Source organism: Mesoplodon densirostris, chromosome X (genome assembly GCF_025265405.1).
Source record: "Mesoplodon densirostris isolate mMesDen1 chromosome X, mMesDen1 primary haplotype, whole genome shotgun sequence".
Taxonomy (NCBI): domain Eukaryota; kingdom Metazoa; phylum Chordata; class Mammalia; order Artiodactyla; family Ziphiidae; genus Mesoplodon; species Mesoplodon densirostris.
This window is the reverse complement of record NC_082681.1, coordinates 111,059,502-111,082,725: the sequence shown is the minus strand read 5'-3', so window position 1 is coordinate 111,082,725 and position 23,224 is coordinate 111,059,502. Positions and strand designations below refer to the sequence as shown.

Here is a 23,224-nt window from a genome sequence, read left to right as displayed (position 1 = left end):
CAGAGGCAGAAGCACAGCGGGGCTGTGGGGGGTTCCCAGACCCTTGGTATCGACAAGATGAGGACGCTGAATGGTTGAGGACCAACGAGTTCAGGACAGAGCAGGCCCCACAGCACTGTCAGCGCTGTGCACCCCGACAGTGTCCATGACTCAGTTCCTTCTCGTGGGCCCCAGGGAGCTTTGAGGTGTCACCTTTAGAGCAGCACAGGGAAGAGGTCCCGGCCCTACCAAGAGTCGATGTAACAATCCTGTTTGTGAACGAAAGGGACCCTTGGAACCCAGAGAGGGCCTACCCTACCAGGATCTGTGGTCACCGCCGTCAGCCACAGGCAGGGCTGGCAGGCTGTAGCCTGAGGCTCACTCACTGTCGCTTCTTACGCCGGGTTCTCAGGGGACAGGCTGAGCAAGAACAAGGGCCCAGTGGTTCCTAGAGCAGTGCCCTCAAGGGAACGTGCGGAGCGGCCTTCTTCAAGTCAGGGTGGTACCTCCCTGCTGAAGGTGCTCACACCCTCTCACCTTCCCTCCTCCAGGTTCCAGCATCACCTGCTCTCCTGGCCACTCCCCCGCTTGCTGTCCCTGCCCATAGTCATGCCTCGGGGGCAGAAGAGTAAGCTGCGTGCCCGTGAGAAGCGCTGCCAGGCCCGGAGGGAGACCCAGAATCTCGGGGGTGCTCAGGCCCCTGCAGCAGAGATAGACGAGTCGCCCTTGCCCCCCGCTTCTGTTTCTCAGGGTACTCCCCCGAGCTCCCCTGCTGCTGGCACTCGCCAGGAGCCTCAGGGAGCCCCAGCCACTAGCTCTCGTGCTGCAGGGGTTTCAGGCCCAGGATCTGATGTACGTGCCAAGGGCCGGGTTGAGGCAAGGAAAAATTCCTCCCGGGCCTCAACCTCCGGTGAGAGCTCTCAGATAGATCCTCTAACCAAGCAGGTGGGAATGTTGACAGATTTCCTGCTGGAGAAGTATACAGTGAAAGAGCCCATTATAAAGGCAGACATGCTGAAGCTTGTGAACAAAAGGTACAAGGGGAAGTTCCCTGAGATCCTCAGGAGAGCTGCTAAGCACGTTCAGCGGCTCTTTGGTCTTGACTTGAAGGAAGTCAAGCCGAGTGGTGACTCCTATACCCTTGTCAGCCAGCTAGATGTCAGCGATGATGGCAGTCAGAGCAGTGGCACGCGGTTTCCGAAGAGTGCGCTCCTGTTGCCTCTGCTGGGTGTGATCCTCTTGAAAGGCAACCGCGCCTCTGAGGAGGACATCTGGGCATTCCTGAGTAAATTGGGTGTTCATGATGGAAGGTGGCACTTAATCTTTGGGGACCCCAGGAAGCTTATCACAGAAGATCTGGTGCAGGAAAAGTACCTGGTGTATCGTCAGGTGCGCCACAGCGATCCCCCGCGCTATGAGTTCCTGTGGGGCCGGAGAGCCCGCGCTGAAACCAGCAAGATGAAAGTCCTGGAGTTCGTGGCCACGCTCACTGATATGGCCCCCAGTGCCTTTCCAGTCTGTTATGAAGAGGCTTTGAGAGATGAGGAAGGGAGAGCCCGAGCCAGGGCTGCAGCCACGGCTGGCACTGCTGCCACGGCCGTGTGCGTCCCAGGGCCACGTCCAGCCTCTCCTCACACCCCTAGTGAGGTCTGAAGCCCAGCCATTCTCCACTGTGTGGTTGGAGAAGCCTGTTAACCAGTGTTCCTGATATGCTTAAATAACTTGTTGACTTTTTCCTGCATTTTTAACTGGTGTTGCTTTCAACAGAAAGTTTATTTCGATTCAGAATATAAGTATGTGAATGACGTGGATCACACACTTATTGCTGTTTGTCAGATTTAGGAGTTAGAATTTTGTTTTTTGAAATGAGAATTGGAAATCCTTAAGTCACTTTTGTGATCCCGAACAAGAATAACATCACTTTAGGATAAGAATATCCTTGGAAACATGAAAGAACACCACCCTAAAATAGGATCAGAAGATAGCTAGGTAGCTAGATGGAGAGATAAGATAGATAAGACAGATAGAGAGCTAAAGTAAAAGTTAATCAATTCTTGGTTGGCCTTACTCCATTTAGTCTTTCTTTTGTAAATTTAATAAAAGATATAGACTGGATTTGCTTATGGTTTTCAAGAATGTTTGACAATATAAATTCTAGCAAATGATTTGTTCATGCCTCTTATTTCACACAAACACTAACTGAGCATCTGCTCTTAAGAAGTCTCTGTGCTTGTACTGGAGATGTTTAGTCAGAAAAGTCCTAGCCTCTGCCCATGCAATTACAGTTTCGCAGAGAAGCTATTATTATATGGAAAAGGGTGAGATACTCTCTACTTCAAGAAGAGCAAGTAAAAAAGCAGGGTAAAGAGGGGGTGGAGAGAACATATTCCTTCGTTTTCATTGTTAAAAGCAGAATTTTGGCTGATTGGGAGGATTTTTTCCGGCTAGAATGCTGCATATTCTCTGACATCCCTTAGATGTAAAAAAAAAAAAAAAAAAAAAAATCCCAGCTGGATTGATGGTAACATCTGAGGTCAAGATAATCATAGTAATACCTGCCATTCCCTAATGTCTCAATACAAGACAGGCACAGTGACAGATGCTTTCCATACATCACATATATTCCACCAGTCCTACAAGAATGGTCTTATCAAACTCACTTCACAGGGAAGAGCCTGAGGCTCATAGAGTTAGAGTTTGGTAATGCGCCAAAATTCATAAGGCTGGTAAATGACAGGGGTGGGACTAGACTCCTGGTCTAAATTACTGTAGAGCTCGTACTGTTCTACTCCTCCTACCCTGAGACACACCCTGTGTCTTTTATTTCAGTTGTTTTCCCAGTCCTTCAAACTTTGTCTTAGGTGATAAAAAGAATGGCCTTGTGCTCAAACTACTGGACTGGAATACGTAGCCAGAGCAGTAAGAATACCAAGATATTTGAGAGGTATAAATAAATGAATGAAAGAGACAGTATTCGGTGACAGTATAAGCACGTACATTTGCGATGTTAGATAACCTCAAAAGACTAGGGGCTCTCAAAATCACCCTCACAGTCTCTTCCCTGTAGAAAGTAAATCTATCAGAACAGAAGTGACGTGGGAATCTTCATCTGGCTGATGAGATAGAATCGATCAGTGTACTTTTTTTCCCTGACAGGCTACCACCACCTGTTCTGGGACTCCTGCCTTGTCCTATAGCTTCCCCATCTCACATTACTCCTGGGCCAGGGACCCATTCTCTGTAAGGTTTGCAGAGCGAAAACTGCTCAAGAGTTTGCAGAGATGTGGAATTTCCTCAGCAGGCTTTAATCCAAGAGATAGAAACCAAGACGAGGGCCCCGTGTAGGAGGACTGAGGAGACCAACACCCCAGAATATTGGGGGGTGGTCACTGGGACACCATTCCTGTCTGCTCTCAGACACAGAGGGTCTCAGGCAGACCTGTTAGGCTAACCGTACCCTCACTTATTCTTCAGGCTTCTTGGGGCCATAAGAAATTTGTCTAAGGGCAGAGTTCTCAGGTTGGTAGAGGAGAGCGTGTGAGTCTCTCACAGAAATGACAGTGATAAACCTGAATAAAGACCCAGCCAGAGCAGTAGGGTCCCATAAAGTCCCATCCCCTGTAGCAGCCCCTTGAGGTCCAGAACAGTCCTGGCTGCTTGTGACTAACACTTTGAACTCAGGTCGCGGGAAGGTGGGGACTTTGGGGATCAGCAGAGCCCTCAGCCTTAGATCAGCAGAGAATGGAGTCCCAGGAAGTGTGCAGAGTCATAGTGAAGACCCTGTCTGTGGACATGGGGACCACTCAGTCCACCACTGACAGGGCTACACTTAGCCCCTCCTCTGCTGTTAGGCCTGGGAGGCATAGGCAAGAGCTGGCAGGGTCAAGTGCCCCCTGACTTCTGCCTGCAGGGTGTCAGGGAGGTGAGGACCTTGGTTTCTAGGCTGGCTGTTGAGCAGAGAGTGGAATCCCAGGCGTGACAGTGTCAAAGTAAAAGTCCTGTATGAGGAGTGCGGCAACCAACTACCCCGTCACACATACATCCTTAGAAAGTCCCGCGTCTGTAATTGGCCTTGGGAGGCAATAGACAGGGCTTTCAGGCTAAGTTTATCCCTTATTGCCTGAAGGAGGATGGTTTCAGGGACTTAAAGTCCTTGGACTGATGGGGGAGGCCTCATTCAGCAGAGGAAGGGTACCCAGTTCCTAACAAGAGTCAACATGATGACACTGACTGACAATGAAAGGATCTCTCCCAGAAAGAAGGGGACCACAGAGAGCACTGTCCCTGTTGTCAGACCTGAGGCTATGTCACTTAGGCATGGTGACATGATGCGTCATACTCACTTCCTCCCAGAGCTCTCATGGAGGTAAGGAACCTCATTAAAATCCATGTGCTCAGTGGCTCTCCTTAGGGTCTCAGGGAATTGTTCCCTGTACATTTTGTTGACAACCTTCAGCATGTCTACCTTCACAATGGGCTCTTTTATATTTCTGCAGTAGGAATTGCCTGCCGATGCAGGGGACGCGGGTTCGTGCCCCAGTCCAGGAAGATCCCACATGCCGCGGAGCAGCTGGGCCCATGAGCCATGGCCGCTGAGCCTGCGCATCCGGAGCCTGTGCTCCGCAACGGGAGAGGCCACAACAGTGAGAGGCCCGCATACTGCAAAAAAAAAAAAAAAAAGCCTGAGCATAGTATACGGTAGGTACCTTATATCTGATCAATAAAGACCGAAAGAAAGACTATAAATAAGGAAAAGATCGTCAATTTGTGGTTTGCCTAAATCCTTCTCATGTTTCTTCTTGTAAAAGTAGAAGTTATACACCTGGATTTGCTTAGATTATTCAGGAATATAAGATAAGTTAAATTTTAATGGATTAGGCCACATGCTTACTCTTTTTTAATTTCCCAATCATTAATTGAGAATGAGCTCTTTGGAAGGCTTCATACTAGTATTGTGGATGCTTCCCCCTGCCACCCACCCCAAAAAGCCCCCAAACAACAACCACAACAAAAACAAGATCTAGCCCCTGCCCATTGAATTTTAGAGTCTAGGAGCTGCTATTATAAAAAAAAAAGATGGTGAGATAATACTCTACAACCTAAAGAACAAGTAAAATGTAGGGGTAAAGAGGGTAGGCAGTTGGAGCTGAAAGCAATCAAGTGTAAATGGCCTGAGGCAAGGCGGTTTGGAGCCTTAGGAAAATGCAAAGCCTTCAGTGAGAAGTAATTTTAAGTGAGGTTGCCTGGTGGGCTAGATGAGACTGTGGGAGTGGTGAGCCCGGCCAGACCCTCAGATGGAGGGCCTCACAGAATCCAGAATCCACTGGGCTGGCAATCTTTACCCTGGGTTGGGGGAGCCAGAGACCTCGCCATTAAAAGGGTACTCAGTTGTTCTATGTTGTGTGTAATTTGGCAAATTGTAGGCAAGTTCTAGATTTTTGTTGGTAGTTAAATAAATGGAAATCATGGTTATTTAGAAGAAAGGGTAGCGGGTAGGGAAGATACTGGTCAATGACAAAAATTCTAAGGACTTTGAGTTGTTTCCAACTGGGAAAGATTCTCCCACAAGAGCATTATGTATTATATCCTCTGGTGTGGATATTACATGATTGTCCTTGCTAGGCAGCATTTTAGTTAATTGTGATTTCTTTGTCTTGCTGTTTGGTTAATGTGCTCAAGTTCATGGGGCTAGTGAAACAGCAGGTAAAACAATTGATCAGCTTAAACTGGTTTTGCCTCCTTAAATAGGGTGTTGATTAATCAAACCTTGAGTTATTTTACAGAGACAGAACTGCACATCTCCAAGAAGCAACCCATGACCCCAGGATGACCTTCCGTCTGCAGAACTCAGAGAATAGAAATGTTGCCTGGACAGCCCGTGAAAGTCCTTCAATTAAGGAAAAGCTGGCCTCTAGCAGCATGTGTAGCTTATATGGACTAATTCAAGACTAGCCAATTAGCTTCCAAGTTTGAAATTACCCTAACCCCTTAAATTTCACCCAGACCGCTGGATTGAGGTGAGATTTGAGAGCCTTGTCTCCCGTGTTAGTCGGCCTTGCAGTAAAGCTCTTTTCTCAAAAACTGTTGCCATAGTGTTGGCTTCTGCGCACACAGGGCAGTGAGCCCTTGTTCAGTAAGTTTTGGCAACCCAGGTGAGATTTAGGTCTTGTGACCGCCTGCCTGAGGCACTGTAGCCCCTGGCAGAGTGTGGGCCCTCGGCACCAACCTTGAGTAGCCACCTAGACTGAATTTGTCTAGAAGGTCGGCTTTTGGGTTCCTGCTTCCCCGCCATGGCGCTCCAGGCTCCTCGGGCTACTTTCACTTTTGAGAAAAGAAACAGCTCCTGGATCAGACGTCTTTTGGGTGAGTAACCTTGTTAAAATGTGCCTGTACCTAAATTGTCTAATAATCTCGTCGGAATTGTGGGTTAGAGTCCTGCCGGGGGGGGGGGTAGTTTTTTTTGGTCGGGATAGAGTCCAGGTTAGAGTCCTAAGGCTAGGATCGTGGGCTAGAGTGCCACCGTCAGAGAGACAGTACAAAAGGTTACAGATGCTGAGGTACTCAAAGGATTGGGTTGAAGTCCCAGGCCTTTGGATTTGTTTGCCTATGTTTGTTTAGGTCTGACTGTTATATTTGTTAGGATTGGCTAATGGGAGTTGGCTACTGGATGACTGTGGCAAAACGTTATTAAACCTGATTGATATTAATGAGGGTCCTCTGACTCAGGAGATAAGAGACCTTGCTCCTGGACTGGAAACCTTGCTTTACAGGGTGATGGGGTTTTTCACCCATGCCTGAGATGATTGCCCAGAGGTGGTGTTACACGTGTATATTCCTTTTTTATTATTATTTGTTTGTTTTATTGGAGAATAGTTGATTTACAATGTTGTGTTAGTTTCAGGCGTACAGCAAAGTGAGTCAGTTATACATATACATATATTCTTTCTTTTTCAGATTCTTTTCTCATATAGGTTATCACAGAATATTGAGTAGAATTCCCTGTGCTATACAGTAGGTCCTGGTTGGTTATCTGTCTTATATATAGTAGTGTGTATGTTAATTCCAAGTTCCTGATTTATCCATTGCCCCCACCACGTTTCCCCTTTGGTAACCATAAGTTTGTTTTCGATATCTGTAAGTCTGTTTCTGTTTTGTAAGTAAGTTCATTTGTGTCATTTTAAAAAACTAGATTCCACATATGAGTGATACATGATATTTGTCTTTCTGTGTGACTTATTTCACTTAGTGTGATAATCTCTAGGTCCGTCCATGTTGCTGCAGATGGCATTCTTTCTTTCTTTTTTATGACTGAGTAATATTCCGTTGTATATATGTACCACGTAGTTTTTATCCATTCCTTTGTCGATGGACATTTAGGTTGCTTCATGTCTTGGCTATTGTAGATAGTGCTGCAGTGAACATTGGGGTACGTGTACCTTTTCAAATTATGGTTTTCTTTGGATATGTGCACAGGAGTGGGACTGCTGGATCACATGGTATTTTTTTTAATTTTATTGGAGTTTAGTTGATTTACAATGTGTTAGTTTCAGGTGTACAGCAAAGTGATTCAGTCACACATATACATATATTCGTTCATTTTCAGATTCTTTTCTCATACAGGTTATCACAGAATAGGTCCTCGTTGGTTATCTGTCTTACATATAGTAGTGTGTATGTTAATCCCAAGCTCCTGATTTATCCACCCCTCGCGCCCCACGTTTCCCCTTTGGTAACCATAAGTTTGTTTTCGATATCTGTAAGTCTGTTTCTGTTTTGTAAATAAGTTCATTTGTGTCATTTTCTTTTTCAACACATTTTTTTAACATCTTTATTGGAGTATAATTGCTTTACAATGGTGTGTTAGTTTCTGCTTTATAACAAAGCGAATCAGCTATACATACACATATATCCCCATATCTCTTCCCTCTTGCATGTCCCCTGCATTGGCAGGCAGATTCTTAACCACTGCACCACCAGGGCAGTCCCGGAATAAAGTTTTTATCTCAAAAGCCAGTGCCATAGTATTGGCTTCTATGCATGTCAGGCAGTGAGCCCTTGCTGGGTAACACTAGTAAATGACAGGCCTGGGACTAGACTCCTGGTCTGAATTCCTCTAGATCTCACACTGTTATACTCCTCTTGGCCTAAAGCAGAGCTTGTATTCCTTGACACTCAAATGTATCTGGGGATAAAGATAAGGACTGTGTGGCTAAAGAACGGGATTGGAATCTATCCAAAGCATTGAAGAATACCTCAGTAAATGCCAGTTAGGAATAAGGAGGAGGAACAGGAATAAGGAGAAGAAACAGATGCTGCTCAGTGACAGTAGGGTCATCTCTATATGCAGTGTCAGATAACCTCAGTCAGGGGAAGCACAAAACCATCCTGGGCAGCTCCTTTCCTTTACAAGTATGCACATATCTCAGATGCTGTGAGTTGGGTTCTAGGTCACCGCAATAATGCGAATATTGCAATAAAGTAAATCACACGAGATTTTGGGTTTCCCAGTGCTTATAAAAGTTGTTACTCCTATTGTACACTTACTAGACAGTGTCTAAAAAAATGCACACATCTTAATTTAAAAATACAAAACAGTTACAATAGTAACAAAGATAACTGAGCAGAGAACCCTAAGAAAATAATGGAAGAGTTTAAAATATTTCAAGAATTAACAAAATGTGGCCCAGGGACCCCACGTGAACACATGGTGTTGGGAAAACGGCGCCCATTCACATGTTCAATGCACGGTCACCACAAACTTACAATTCGTAATAAAACAGAATATCTGTGAAGCATGATTAAGTGAAATACGATAAAAAGAGGTATGCCTATAAATCAGTTAAAACAAGTCACAGGTGAGGCTAATTCTGGCTATTGAGGAGGACAGATTAGCATTATTTTTCTCTGGGAGCCCACCCCTGTCCTGGGCCCCCTGCCTTATGTTGCATTTTCCCCATCTCACGTCAAGTCTGGGACATGAAACTACAAGGTTTGCATTAGGTACACTGCTCAAGAGTTTGCAGGGATGTGGCATTCCCCAGGAACCTTTTAATCCAAGAGATAGACAAAAGGAACACGCCCCCACCCCCCGAAATGAGTGAGGACTGGAGAGACAACCACGCCAAAATATAGGTCATTCAGAGACCTGCCCAAACGTGCTCTCAGACCTAGAATGCCCAGGCAGGGCATCCTCTCTTCTAAGTCTCATAGTTCTCAGCGAGGTCAAAGTCTTGGTCTAAGAAGAACAGCCTCAGTTCAGTAGAGGGAGAAGCTCAGGTTGGAGGGTCAGGGAGGATCAGGTCCCAGGACTGGCCAGGAGTACGGTGGGGTCCCTGAGTGAGGAAAGAGGTATCACTAGACCCACAAATGAGGGGGCTTTACAGACCCCTGCCCCCATTCTTAACCACGAGAGGCCCCAGGCAGCAGAGCTCTAGGGATGAGAAGCCTCCTCGTTTCTGTCTGTCTGGTCTCGGCGAGGGAAGGGCTTTGTCTATCAGGATCAGCTCCCACTTCTGCAAGGGAAGGGGTCTTGGCCATAACCAGACAAACCAGGGTCAGGGTGGGGACCTCAGTGCTAATGAGAAGGTCTCTCTCCCAAGGAGGGAGGCTCACAGGGTGGCGCCCCAATTGTCAGGCAGAGATGGTCAGAACAACGCCCTGCCTTCCCCACTAGGGACTCGGGGATGTGAGGGCTTTGTTTGGAGGCCGGAGGACTCGGGACCACAGAGGGAGGGGTCACGGGCTCTAATAGACGGCACGGAGAGAACCGCGAGGGAGGATCAAGGGGCGGCTGACCTCTGAACCCCGGGGTCCCGTAGAGCCCCGCCCCTTGCGTCAGCCATTGGAACCCCACGCAAGGCAGCCATTAACGGAAGTGGCTCGCACACTTCTGCTCCGGGGGCGAGGAGCCGGAAGGTTGTTCACTGCGTTTGTTCGGCCAAGGGCGGATTCCCAGGACTGATCTGCAGTCAAGATGAGGACCTGAATGCGGACCCAAGGGACCCTTCCCCCCCTCCCGTAACAAAGGTGACCCCCACAAATCCCGCCTCTGTGATCAAATGTGGAAGGTTCCCGAAAAGCTGTTAGGCTGAGTTCTGCCTGGAAATTCTCAAGGGGGAAAGCCTTAATCTAAGAGGGAATTTCCCGATTCTGTACATGAAGGAAACCTAGGCCCTAAGTGAAGTCAAGGCGGGGTGGGGGTGGGGGCGGGGCCTGAGTGCTAATGAGGGAGTGGAGATGGCAACAGAGCCGCACCCATGCACTCAGTTCCCGGGAGGCTCCAGGCCCGGGGCGGTCGTAGGTAGCAGGCCCGGACTTCCCCCACCCCCACCCCCAGGAGCTCAAGGAGGTGAAGCCTGTGGGCACAGTTCGGTAAAGGGAGGAGTCCCAGGCTCTGACAGATTCCAAGATGGGGGCTCTGTATGTAGGACCTAGGGACCGCCGGCTCCAGAACACTGGAGTGCCACAGACCCCCGCCCCTGCTGTCAGCTGTCGGAGACCCTGAGTAGTCGTGGCCGGATGTGAGTCATCCTGACTTCAGCTTCAGAGGTTCCAGGAAGTGAGAACTTTGATCTGAGGGCCATGCCTCCGGCCGGGCAAGAGAAAATTCCCAGTGCTGGCCTGGAGTCAAGGTGAAGACTTTGAGTGGGGAGTGAGGGGTACCACTCGGCCCGTAACAAACTGCACTAAGTCTCGCTGCTGCTGTAGGCCCTGGGAAGCCCCAACAGAGCCCTCAAACCGAGTTCTGCCTGAGATGTCTCGGGGATGGGAGGGCCTCGGTCTAGGGAGTAGCTCCGTCTTGCAGAGGGAGGATACCTAGGTCCTAACTGAGGTGAAGGTGAGGACCCTAAATACTAATGAGGGGGCCTCTCCCCATTTAGGGGTGGCATCACAAAGCAGCGCCCCTACACTTGTGGGAGGCTCCAGCCAGGGGTAGTCATATATGGAGGACCCTGACTTTCCCCTCTAGGGACTCGGGGAGTTGAGGGCTTTGCTCTGAGGCTGGACTGCCCAGGTTACTGGTGGGAGGAGTCCTAAATCCTACGCAGAGTTCAGGTCAGAGACCTGAGTGAGGACTGAGGTGAACACCGACTCTAAAATGTAGGGTCTCACAAATTCTACCCGTGTTCTGAGTAGAAACCCAGAGTATCTGTCAAGCTGAAGCCCTCTTCTCACTTGTCTGGAGAGTTCAGAGATGTGAGGGTGTTGGACTAATTGAACAGCCTCGAGTCTGCAGAGGGAAGAGACCCAGGGCTTTCTAGGAGTCAGGGTGAGGACCCTGAAAGAACAGTGATGATACCACTCACCCACAAACAGAGGAGACTAACAGAGAGGGCCCCCCTCCTTGCTTGCAGCACTGGGGAGCCCAGGTATGGAAGTCAGGTGTATGTGAGTCCTCCTTTTTTTCTGATGGTATCAGATTGGTGAGAGCCTTTGAGAAGAGGTACATCAGATCAGACGCAGGTATCCCAGGCCCTACCTGGAGCCAAGGCAAGGACCCTGAATGAGGACTGAGGACCCCAAGGAGCCCAGGACAGAGTCCCATAGAGCTGTCAGCTGTGGGTGCCCCCCTGCAGGGGTGCTGGGCTGAGGTGCCCCTTCACTTCTTCTTAAGGTATCCCAGGAAGATGAGGACCTGGGTCTGAGGTATAAATTTAGAGCAGCGCAGAGGAGGGGGCCCAGGCCCTGCGCAAAGTTGATACGATGGTCCTGAATATGAACTGAGAGGACCCCAATGCTCCAGAGTAGAGGGGGCTCCACAAGGACTAGATAATTGCCCACTGCTGCTCTCGGCCCCAGTAAGCACCAGGCAGGGCTGGCAGGCTGCAGCCTGAGGCTCACTTTAATTATTTCCACAGGGTTCTTAGAGGACAGGGTGATGAGAACAGGAGTCCTGTGTGTTCGCAGAGCAGTGCCCACACGGAAGCCTGCAGAGTGGCCCTCTTAAAGGCAGGGGGGTACCTCCCTGCTGTAGGCGCTCACACCCTCTCATCCTCTCTCCTCTCTGCCAGATCACCCGCTGTCCTACCTGCACTCCTGCCTGTTGTCCCTGACCACAGTCACCATGCCTCGGGGTCAGAACAGTAAGCTCCGCACCCGTAGGAGACGCCGCCAGGCCCAAAGTGGGACCCAGGGTCTGACGGGTGCTCAGGCCACTGCAGCCGAGGAGGAAGCCGCCTCGTCGTCTCCTCCTCCTCCTCTTGGAGTTACTACTCCGAGAAAGCCGGCTGCTAAGTCACGTAGCACTCTCAAGAGTCGTCAGAGGGCCCTAGCCACCACCACTAAGCCTGCAGGTGTTTCTCCCACAAGATCATCTGAAGGAGCCAAAGGCCAAATGGAGCAAAAGCACAGTTCCTCTCAGGCCCCGTCTCCGCCGTGCGGTCTCGAAAAGGCTCTCGAAGGCAGACAGTGAATTTGTTGGTGCAGTTCCTGATGCACATGTGTAAAAAGAAAAGGCCTGTTACAAAAGCACATATGCTGAAGTTTATCAATAAGAAGTGCCAAAAGCAATTCCCTGAGATCCTCAGAAGAGCTTGTTTCAGCATGGAGGCGGTATTTGGTGTTGACTTAAAGGAGGTCGACCGTACCAAGCATTCTTATACCTTTGTCAGCAAAATGGCTCTCCCTGACAATGGGACCATGGGTTGTGGCAGGGGATTACCCAAGACCGGTCTCCTGATGTGTCTCCTGGGTGTGATCCTCATGAAGGGCAACTGTGCCACAGAGGAGAATATCTGGGAATTCCTGAATAAGATGAGTGTCTATGCTGGGAAGAGGCACTTCTTATTTGGGGAGCCCAAGAAGCTCATCACCCAAGATTTGGTGAAGCTGAAGTATTTGGAATACCGGCAAGTGGCCAACAGTGATCCAGCGCGCTACGAGTTCCTGTGGGGCCTGAGAGCCCATGCCGAAACCAGCAAGATGAAAGTGCTGGAGTTCCTGGCCAAGATCAATCACACCGTCCCCAGGGCCTTCCAGTCTTGCTTTGAAGAGGCTTTGAGAGATGAGGAAGAGAGAGCGCGAGCCAGTGGATCTTCCAGGGTTCTGTCCAGCTCCTGCCACACACAATCTGAGGCAGATTCTGCACTTTGCGGCTGAAGAGAGCGTTCAATGTTCCAAGTAGTGTAGGGCTGGGTGTGACGGAGGGAACAGTGTATAATACCTTTGTGTCCCTGTTCTGTATGGGGAATTTGGAAATACGTCTGTGTTTTTGTTTTTTGCTGTCTTTCAAAGGTTAACTCCTAAATGAAATCTTAAAACCTTAATGTTTTTAAGGTTTTAAGAATAAGGTTTAAGAATAAGGTTTTAAGAATAAGGTTTAAGAATAAGAGTTTTGCTGTTTTGTAAAACAGATTGGGAAAACTTCCATCTTATTTAGTAATTTGGTGGAAGATAACATGGCATTGCAATATGCAATTCCTTGAAAATGTGAAGAAGTTAAATATAGTATAGTATAGTATACTGTAGTATAGTATAGAAAAAGTAAGATGGTCAATATTTGGTTTCCTAATTCCTTTTACTCTGTTTTATAAAATTATATAAATAACAGTATGTGCTTGGCTCATTCAAAAATGTAGAATTAAATCATAATAAATTAGACCTCATGCTCACAGGCTCATTTATTCCCCAAACATGAATTGAGCATCTGCTCTTAGAAGGCTCCTTGCTAGGACTGTGAGAGCTGAGAAGAAAGAAGACCTAGCTACTGACCATAAAATTATAGAGTCGAGAAGCAGCTATCATATAAAGAAAACGGTGATGTATACTCTAAGACCAAAAGGACAAATGAAAAGACAGGATAAGAAAGGAGAGGGGTGGTTTCACATGATAGCAGTCAAATGTAAATTCCCTGATGCAAGGCAGTGGTGGGCCTTGGGAAAATGTAAGTCCTGCAGTGGGAGGTAATTATAAGTCAGGTGTGTGGTGGGCTAGATGAGACTGATAATTTTGAGCAGGGGCCAGATCCTCAGCTGGTGGGCTGTATAGTTGAAGGACCAAGCCTGGAATGGGAAACTGCCCTTAGCAGTTACAGGCACACTTCATTTTGTTGCGCTTTGCTTTATTGTATTTCACAGATACTGCTTTTTCTTTTCCTTTTTAACAAAGTGAAGGTTTGTGTCCACCTTGCTTCCAGCAAGTCTTTCAGCGCCATTCTCCCAACAACGTATTCTCACTTCATGTCTCTGTGTCACGTTTTGGTAACTCTCACAGTATTTCACACCTTCCACCAGCAAAAAGATGGACTCGCTGAAGGCTCAGGTGATGGTTAGCATTTTTTTAGCAGAAAGGTATTTTTTAATTAAGGTATGTACATTGTTCTTAGACATAATGCTATTGCACGCTTAATAGACAGCAGTATAGTGTAAACATAAATTTTATAAGAGCACTGGGAAACCAAAATATTCTTGTGACTCACTTTATTGTGCTATTCACTTTATTTTGGGGGTCTGGAACCAAACCTGCAGTATCTTCAAGGTCTCCCTATACTCTGGGGTTGTAGGTAAATCAGAGAGAAATCACCTGAGGCAGGAATAGAATGTGTCCTGTGCTCTTGTCCCAGTGCAGGTGAACACTATGCAAATTAGATGTTTTATTCACGTCATGTCTCCAGGGAGTTTCTGAGAAATAAGGGTGGTACTCCCCTGAGGTGGGATGCCCAGAAGCCACTGGACTGGCACTCTTTGCCCTAGTTGGGGGAGCCAGAGCCCACTCCACTAACAAAAATCATTCAAATTAAGTTATCTTGATTGTAATTTGGCAAACTCTAGGCAAGGAATAGATATTTGTGTGTGGTTAAATGAATGAAAGTGGGAGTGGTTCCCAAAGAAGGGCAACTGAGAGGGAGGTAAGTTTTTGGTCCGTGAAACATTTTAGAGCTTCGTGTTGCATCTACTGAGGAAGTCTACCTCATGTTGACCTTGAATGACATACTCTTAACAGGGAAGTAACTAGTTTTCCTTGCTGAGCAGGATTTTGCCGGATAGGGGTTTCTTTGCCCTAGAGCCCTGCTTATTCTCTGGCATCTCCTGGATTGAAAGTTACATCTCAGTGTAGTGGGTTGAAACTCCAGGGGACAAATTAATCATAGTAAGAACTGGCATCCTTGAAAGTCTCAGTACCAGCCAGGCAATGGGCCAGGCACTTCACAGGCCTTCTATAAATTCTATCAGTCCCCAAGACAGAGCTTCTCAAACCCATTTCACAGATGAAAAGACCGAGGCTCACAGAGTTTGGTAATGTGTTCAATTTCACACAGCTGTTAAGTGACAGTGTTGGAACTCGACTCCTGGCCTAACTAAGTCTGACGCCCACACTTTTCCATTCCTCCCAGCCCGAGGCCAACTTTGTGTTCCATAATTCACCTTACCTCTCACTCACTACAAAATATATCTCAGGTGATAAAAAGGAGGACTCTGTGCCCAAAACACTGGGTGGGAATACGTAAGCACAGCAATAAGCGTATCAAAATAGTTGAAAAGGGTGAAGAAAGCAGAGGAAGATATTTAGTGACAGTATGATCATCTATGTATCCAAAGTCAGATAACCTCAAAAGATCGGGCTCAGAAAATCATGCTGGACAGCCCTTTGCATTTGGAAGTTAAATCTGTTCAAAGAGAAGTTACATAAAGGGCTAAGTCTTGCTGGTAAAGAGAAGGGCAAAACCGATGTGGTTTTTTTCCTTGACAGCCCATCCATCCTGCCTTGTGTTACAACTTCCCTACTTCACATCACCCCTGGGACGGAGACCCAGTCTCTGAAGGGTTTGCAATAGGGAAAGTGGTCAAGAGTTTGCAGGGATGGGCCCTTTAATCAAGAAGCAGGAGCCACGATGAAGGGCCCCTTACGGGTGGCCTGGGGAGAGCAACATGCCAGGCAAAGTTGTCAGCCTGAGCATGCTCTCACTTACTCTTCAGGGTTCTCAGGGCCTTGTGAGTCCTACCTAGGAGGATGAGCTCAGGTCAGTAGAGGGAGGAGCCCCAGTCTCTGCCACATGTGATGGTGAGGACACTGAATGAGGAATGAAGGAAGCACACCTGCCAGCCCCGAACAGTGTGTCCCATGGACTCCCGACCCTGCCGTCAGCCCTCGGAGTCCCCAGACAGCCTTGGCAAGATGTGGCTGAACCTGATTTCCACGTAAGACGTTGAGAAAGTGAAGACTTTGGCCTGAGGTTGGCCGGCTCAGGTCAGTAGAGATAGGATTTCCAAGGTGCGCCAGGAGGAAGGTGAGCACCCTGAAGAGCTCAGGGCCCACCAAACCCATATCAGCGGAGACCTCACAGAATCCTCCCTGTTGCCGTGACAGTTCCTGGTGTAAATGTCAGGGAGAGATGGCCTCATATCCTTCTCAGGGATAACAGAAAAGTGCGGAACTTGGTTTGAGGGGGAGGTCCCAGGGCAGCAGAGGGGGGAACCTTAGGCCTTCGCGTGAGTGAGATTTAGGGCACTGAGTTAGAACCCTGAGTGGGATCACCATCATATGGTCTCAGCCTGCCTGACACAGTTGTCACTCATGGCATGGCAGGTGTGGCCAAGTAAGGCCACCCTCACCTCCTCCTAGTGGATCTCAGGGAAATAAGAGGCTTTCTCTGAAGAGATGTGCTCAGGTCGAGAAAGAGGGGAGCCTCAGGCCCTGCCAGGAGTCAGATCAAGGAAACTGAGTGAGGACTGAGAGGCCCACCCACTCTTGGATAGAGGGGAAAACTGGCCCTGCGCCTGCACTCAAGACTTAAATCCCCAGGGAAGGGTGTGAGGCTGAGCAACAACCACCACCCCCATCAGTGTTTTCTTTAGTTCACTTTATTTTTTTTTTAAAGCAGTTTTAGGTTCACAGCAAACTGGAGCAGAAGGTACAGACTTCCCATGTACCCTCCTCCCTGACACAGTGCACACACACCCCGCTATCAACACCCCCCATCAGAGTGGGCCGCTCGCTGCGATCTGTGAAGCTACATTGACACATCATTAGCACACAAAGTCCAGAGTTACCTTAGGCTTCATTCTTGGTGTTGTACACTTTGTGGGTTCCGACGAACGTGTGATGACTTGTACCTACCATTATAGTGTCATACAGAGTAATTTCACTCCCCTGAAAATTCTCTGTGCTGTATTCATCCCTCCCTGCCCCCAACCCCTGGCAACCACTGGTCTTTTTACTTTTTCTATAGTTTTGCCTTTTTCCAGGATGTCATGTAGTTGGAATCACGCAGCATGTCGCCTTTTAAGATTAGTTTCTTTCACTTAGTCATACACATCTAAGGTTCCTCCATGTCTTTTCATGGTTTGATAACTCAGTTATTTCTAGCACTGAACAGTATTCCGTTATTTATCCATTTACCTGCTGAAGGACACCTTTGTTGCTTTTAAGTTTTGGCAGTTATGAGTAAGGCTGCTATAAACATCGGTGTGCAGGTGTTTGTGTGGATGTAAGTTTCCAACTCATTTTGGTAAATACCAAGGAGCATGATTACTAGATTGTATGGTAAGAGTATGTTTAGTTGGTGTTTTAAAAAAGCAACTTATCGAGGTAGGATGGACACACGAAAACCGTACATATTTAATGAATACAAATTGATGAGTTCGGAGATAAGTATCCACTTGTGAAACTATCAGTCACCACAGTTTATGCCATAAACATATCTATGACCTCCAAATGTTTCCTCCCACCCTTTTTATTTTGTGTGTGTGGTAAGAACACTGACCGTGAGATTTAACCTGTTAGAAAGTGTACAATATAGTTTTCTTAACTGTAAGCTCTATGCTGTATAGTAGATCCCTAGGACTTACCTTGCATAACTGAAACTTTGTAACTTTTGATTAAAACCTTCTCATTTTCCCCATCTCCATAGCCCCTGGCAACCACCACTCCACTCTCTGCTTCTCTGACTTTGACTGTTTTAGATTCCTCATATAAATGACATCATGTAGTATTTGTCCTTCTGTGTCTGGCTTATTTCACTGGAACATAAAGTTCTCTAGATTTATTCACGCTGTCATAGCTGGAGAAGTTAGCTTCTTTTTAAAGCTGAATGATATTCCATTGTATGTATACTTTACACTTCCTTTATCCGTTCATCCATTGGTGGACATTTAGGTTGCTTCCATAGCTTGGTTATTATGAATCATGCTGCAGTGAACATGGGAATGCAGATATCTCTGCAAGGTCCTGATTTCAATTCCTTTGGATAGTAGTGGGATTGCCGACAATGTCATAATGTTATTTTTGATTTTTTTGAGGAGCCTCCATACTGTTTCCCATAGTGGCTGGACCAATTTACATTCCCACCAACAGTATAGAATACGTTTAGTTTACTAAGAAGCTTGCAAACTGGCTTCCAAAGTGGCTATACCATTTGCATCACCACCAACAATGCAAGCGTTCTTATTGAATCACATCCTCACCAGCGTTTGGTACTGTCAGTCCTTTGGATTTTGGCATGTAGTGGTATCTGGTTGTAATTTTAAGTTGCAGTTCCCTACTGGTATATGATGGTGCGCATCTTTTCGTATGCTTGTTTGCCATCTGTACATCTTCCTCAGTGAGGTATCTGTTCATATCTTTTGTCCATTTTTTTAATCGGGTTGTTAGTTTCCTTCTTATTGAATTTTAAGAGTTCTTTGTATATTTTGGATAAAAGCCTTCATCAGATCTGTCTTTTGCAAATATTTCCTCTGAGACTGTAGCTCATCTTCTTGTTCTCTTGATGGTGTATTTTTGCAGATTAGAAGTTTAAGGGAATGAAATCTCGCTTGTCAATTATTTCTTTCATGGATCCACATCCCATTTTCTATGAGTTCTGGAAGGAGGTGAGATCCTCGGTCTGAAGGTCCAGCCCCCAGTGAGCAAAAGGAAGAGTCCATGACCCTGTGCGGTATCCAAGTGAGGACTCCAAATGACCACTTAGGATCTGACTAGCTCAGGACAGAGAGGTACCCACGGAGCTTTAACTACTGGGTTCCCCCTGATAAGCGTGGTGGGCTGAGGTGCCCCTGTCACTTCCTTCTTGTGGGTCCCAGAGAGCTTCGGGGTGTCAACTTTAGAGTCACAGAGAGGGGAGTTTCCAGGCCTTGCCAAGAGCTGTCATGATAATCCTGAAGCTAAACATAGAGGACTCCCTACACTGAAAAACACAAGTGGCCCCACTATCAACCATGCTGTCACCCTAGTCAGTAAAACACAGGGCAGGCAGGCTGCAGCCTAAGGCTCACTGTTTCTCCACTGGGTTCGCGGGGACAGGTTGACCAGGAGAACAAGAGCCCTGCAGAGTCCTAGGGCAGTGCCCTCAAGGGAATCTGCAGAGATGGACTTGGTTAAAGCTTATGTGGAATCTCCCTGCTGAAGGTCCTCACACCATCTCATTCTCCCTCCTCTTCCCTCCTCCAAGTGTGGGCATCACCCACACTCCTGCCTACTGTTCCTGATCACACTCATCATTCCCTAGGGTCACAAGAGTAAACTCAGTGCTCGTGAGAAATGCCAGCATGCCCGGGGTGAGACCCAGGATCTCCAGGGTGCTCAAACCACTCAGCAGGAAAGAGTCCCCCTTCTCTTCCTCTCCTGTTTTGGGGATGTTTCCTTGGACTCCCCTGTGGCTGGCATTCCTAGGAGCCTCAGAGATCCACATCCACCATCATTACTTCTCAGCTGTTTCATGCACAATGTCTGAAAAAGATGTCAAGAGCCAAGATGAGAAAGTGCACGTCGCTCTAAAGCCTCAACCTCCACTGAGAGCTTCCGGAAAGACCTTCTAACCAGGAAGGCAGGGATGTTGATGCAATTCCTACTGCAGAAATATAAAAGAGCCCATTATGAAGGCAGACATGCTGAAGGTTGTCAACAAAATGTACAGGGAACAATTCCCCGAGATCCTAAGGAGAGCCACTGAGCACACGGAACTGGTCTGTGGCCTTGACTTGAAGGAAGTCAAGCCGAGTGGTCACTCCTATGCCCTTGTCAGCAAGCTAGACCTCACCAACGATGGGAGTCTGAGAAGTGGCTGGGGGTTTCCGAAGGATGGGCTCCTGATGCCTCTCCTGGGTGTGTGATCTTCTTGAATGGCGACCGCGCCTCTGAGGAGGAGATCTGGGGATTCCTGAATATTAGGGACGTCTATGGTGGAAGGAGGCATTCAATCTTTGGGGAGCCCAGGAAGCTTATCACGGAATATTTGGTGCAGGAAAAGTGCCTGGTGTATCATCAGACGCGCGACAGCGATCAAGAGCCCAAGCTGAAACCAGCAAGATGAAAGCCCTGGAGTGTCTGGCCAAGGTCACTGATAGGGTCCCCAGTGCCTTCCCATCCTGGTATGAAGAGGCTTTGAGAGATGAGGGAGAGAGAGCCCGAGCCAGGGCTGCAGCCAGGGCTGGCACTGCTGCCCTGGCCAGTGCACATTCCAGGGCCACATCCAGTCGCTCCTGTCACCCCTAGTGAGGTAGAGGCCGATTCTTCACTGTGTGGTTGGAAAAGCCTGTTAACCAGTGTTCCTGATATGCTTAAATTCCTGTTGACTTATTTTTTTGGTAATTTTCAAGTGATTTTCTTTTCAAAAGAAAGTTTATTTAGATTCAGAACGTAAGCTTATGAATGACGTGGGTCACACACTTATTGCTCTTTATCAGATTTAGAAGTAAGAATTTTGTTTTTTGAAATACAAATTGAAAAATTTTAAATCATCTATGTGATCCAGAACAAGACTGCATGGAATTGGAATAGGGATATCCTTGGTAATGTGAAAGAAGTCCACAGTAGAATAGGATAAGAAGATAGAGAAAAAAAATTAAAGCTGTTCACTTATGGGTTTGGTGTACTCCATCCAGTCTTTCTTTTCCAAAATTTAAAAGATATACACCTTTTAAATTTAGGAAAAGATATATACCTTTTGCATTTAGGATGTGCTTAAATTATTCAAGAAAATATGAGTTTATGGGACTGTAAATTGATGCAGCCACTATGGAAAACAGTATAGAGGTTCATCAAAAAATTGAAAATAGAACTACCATGTGATCCAGCAATTCCACTCCCGGAAATTTATCCGAAGGAAAAGAAAACAACAACTTTTTTGAAAAGATATCTGCACTCCCCCCATATTCATTTATTTACCATAACCAAGACATGAAAACAACCTAAGTGTTCATTAATGGATGAATGGATAGAGAAAATGTGATACACACTCACACACACAGTCACACTCTCACCCTCCCTCGTATATTATTCAGCCATTAAAAAAATAAATAAATAAAAGGAAATCCTGCCATTTGCAGTAACACAGAGGGACAGACAAAGACAAATACTATATGATCTCACTTACATGTGGAAATTAAAAAAAAAAAAACCACCCAGAGATACAGAGAACAGATTGGCGGTCGCCACAGGTGTGGGGTGGAGGATGGATGAAATGGGTGTAAATGGCCAAACGGTACAAACCATTTACAAAATAAAAAAGTCCTGGGGATGTAATGTACAGCATGGTGACTATAGTTAATAATACTGTATTGTATATTTGAAAGTTGTTAAGAGAGTAGATCTTTTTTAATTGAGGTATAGTTGATGTACAATATTTTATAAGTTTCATGTACGCAACAGAGTGATTCACAATTTTTAAAGGTTATATTCCATTTACAGTTATTATAAAATATTGGCTATATACCCTTTGTTGTGCAATATATCCTTGTAGCTTATTGATTTTATACATAGTATTTTGTACCTCTTAATCCCCTATCCTTCCCCTGCCCCTCCCCGTTCCCTCTTCCCACTGGTAACCACTAGTTTGTTTTCTATATCTGTGAGTCTGTCATATTTCCCTAGTTTGCTTTAATTTTGCAATTCTCCATATAAGTGGTATCATACAGTGTTTTTCTTCCTCTATCTCACTTGTTTCACTTAGCATAATACCCTCCAGCTCCATACATGTTGTTGCAAAATGGCAAAAGTTCATCCTTCTTTTATGGCTGACTAGTATTCCATTGTTTGTGTGTGTGTGCGTGTGTGTGTGTGTGTGTGTGTGTGTATAAAGAAGATGTGGTATATACATCTTGGCAATTGTCAGTAATGTTGCTATGAACATTGGGGTGCGTGCATCTTTTCGAATGAGTGTTTTTTTCCTTTTTTAACAGTAATTTAGAGTTTATTCTAGCTATAATGCAGGTTATTCTGACTTTAAGGTAGCATACATGGCATACCTCTGAGTCCGTTCCTGGGAAATTCTTTTGTACTTCTCTCTCTCTGTTTTATAGATCCATGCAGTGTATGACACTAGGGGGGGGTCATCTGGGTTTGGATCATATAGCAGTGAACAAATGGAGGAGAGAACTTTCGAAACAATGAAAGGAGGAGGCCACTGTGATCTTAGAATATTGAGACTAATGGTGCCATTAGTGTTAATGTTTGAATGATAAATTCTTGTTGCAAATGCAACCTTAGGTAGTTTGAAGGGGTAGTCTGTAGGAAAATGAATTGTCAAAAGGAATCCACCACCTTGATATGGGTTTTCATTAGCTTCCATAATTGTGGCTTGCCAATGAAACATATTATCCCCAGCTGGACCTGCAGAACGGTGTGCTGGAGGGTCAGGGGCCAAATCACTAAGTTCCTTATTAATCCCTTTCAGCACCATAGTCTGTGCTTTTCCTCTGGCCCCTCACGGTCTTGGTGTGTGCTCAATGATCCGGCCAAAACTCTTGATTATCCGGGCGGCTGGGAAGGACTGTCTCTTCATCCTATCCTGGCTCTGCCAGACACAGGCACCTTCTTACTAAACAGAGAGGTGGGACTGGGAGGGTGGGGTCAGAGGCATGTAGACGAAGCTGGGGGGAAGGGTAGATGAGCGGTGGAAACCCTTAGGCTCAGAGAATCATGGAGAGCCTGAAGGAGCCCATCCAACTTAGTGAGGGGGTGGGGTTGTTGTTTTTTGTTTGCTCGTTTGTTTCTTTTGGATACATACCCAGGAGTGGAATTGCTGGGTCATATGGTAGCTCTATTTTTAGTTGCTTGAGGAACCTCCATACTGTTTTCCACAGTGGCTACACCTATTTACATTCCCACCAACAGTGTACAGATCTCCACGTGCTCGCCAGCGTTTGTTATTTCTGTTCTTTTTCATCATGGCCATTCTGATAGGTGTGAGGTAATACCTCATTGTAGTTTTAGTTTGCATTTATCTGATGATTAATGATGTTGACCATCTTTTCATTTGCCTGTTGGCCATCTGTATGTCTTCTTTGGAAAAATGTCTATGTAGGTCTTCTGC

General features: G+C 46.6%; 2 protein-coding genes and 2 pseudogenes across 2 annotated transcripts; 3 read left to right on the top strand and 1 right to left on the bottom strand.

Moving 5' to 3' along the window:
• The first annotated feature begins 588 nt into the window (after positions 1–588).
• LOC132481736 (melanoma-associated antigen B1-like) lies at positions 589–1,632 on the top strand. The gene has a single exon (XM_060086546.1). The coding sequence runs from the start codon at positions 589–591 to the stop codon at positions 1,630–1,632; it is 1,044 nt and encodes a 347-aa protein (XP_059942529.1).
• A 10,411-nt stretch (positions 1,633–12,043) lies between these two features.
• LOC132482688 (melanoma-associated antigen B3-like) lies at positions 12,044–13,077 on the top strand (annotated as a pseudogene).
• A 6,667-nt stretch (positions 13,078–19,744) lies between these two features.
• Positions 19,745–20,406, top strand: LOC132481735 (melanoma-associated antigen B4-like; annotated as a pseudogene).
• Positions 20,407–22,123: 1,717 nt separating this feature from the next.
• Positions 22,124–22,591, bottom strand: LOC132481733 (ubiquitin-conjugating enzyme E2 D3-like). Its single transcript, XM_060086545.1, has one exon. The coding sequence runs from the start codon at positions 22,589–22,591 to the stop codon at positions 22,124–22,126; it is 468 nt and encodes a 155-aa protein (XP_059942528.1).
• Between the last annotated feature and the right edge of the window lie 633 nt (positions 22,592–23,224).

What these genes read in the sequence shown, in the direction of transcription:
- LOC132481736 (XM_060086546.1), top strand. Translation starts at nt 589, where the DNA reads ATGCCTCGGGGGCAGAAGAGTAAGCTGCGTGCCCGTGAGAAGCGCTGC.
- LOC132481733 (XM_060086545.1), bottom strand. Translation starts at nt 22,591, where the DNA reads ATGGTGCTGAAAGGGATTAATAAGGAACTTAGTGATTTGGCCCCTGAC.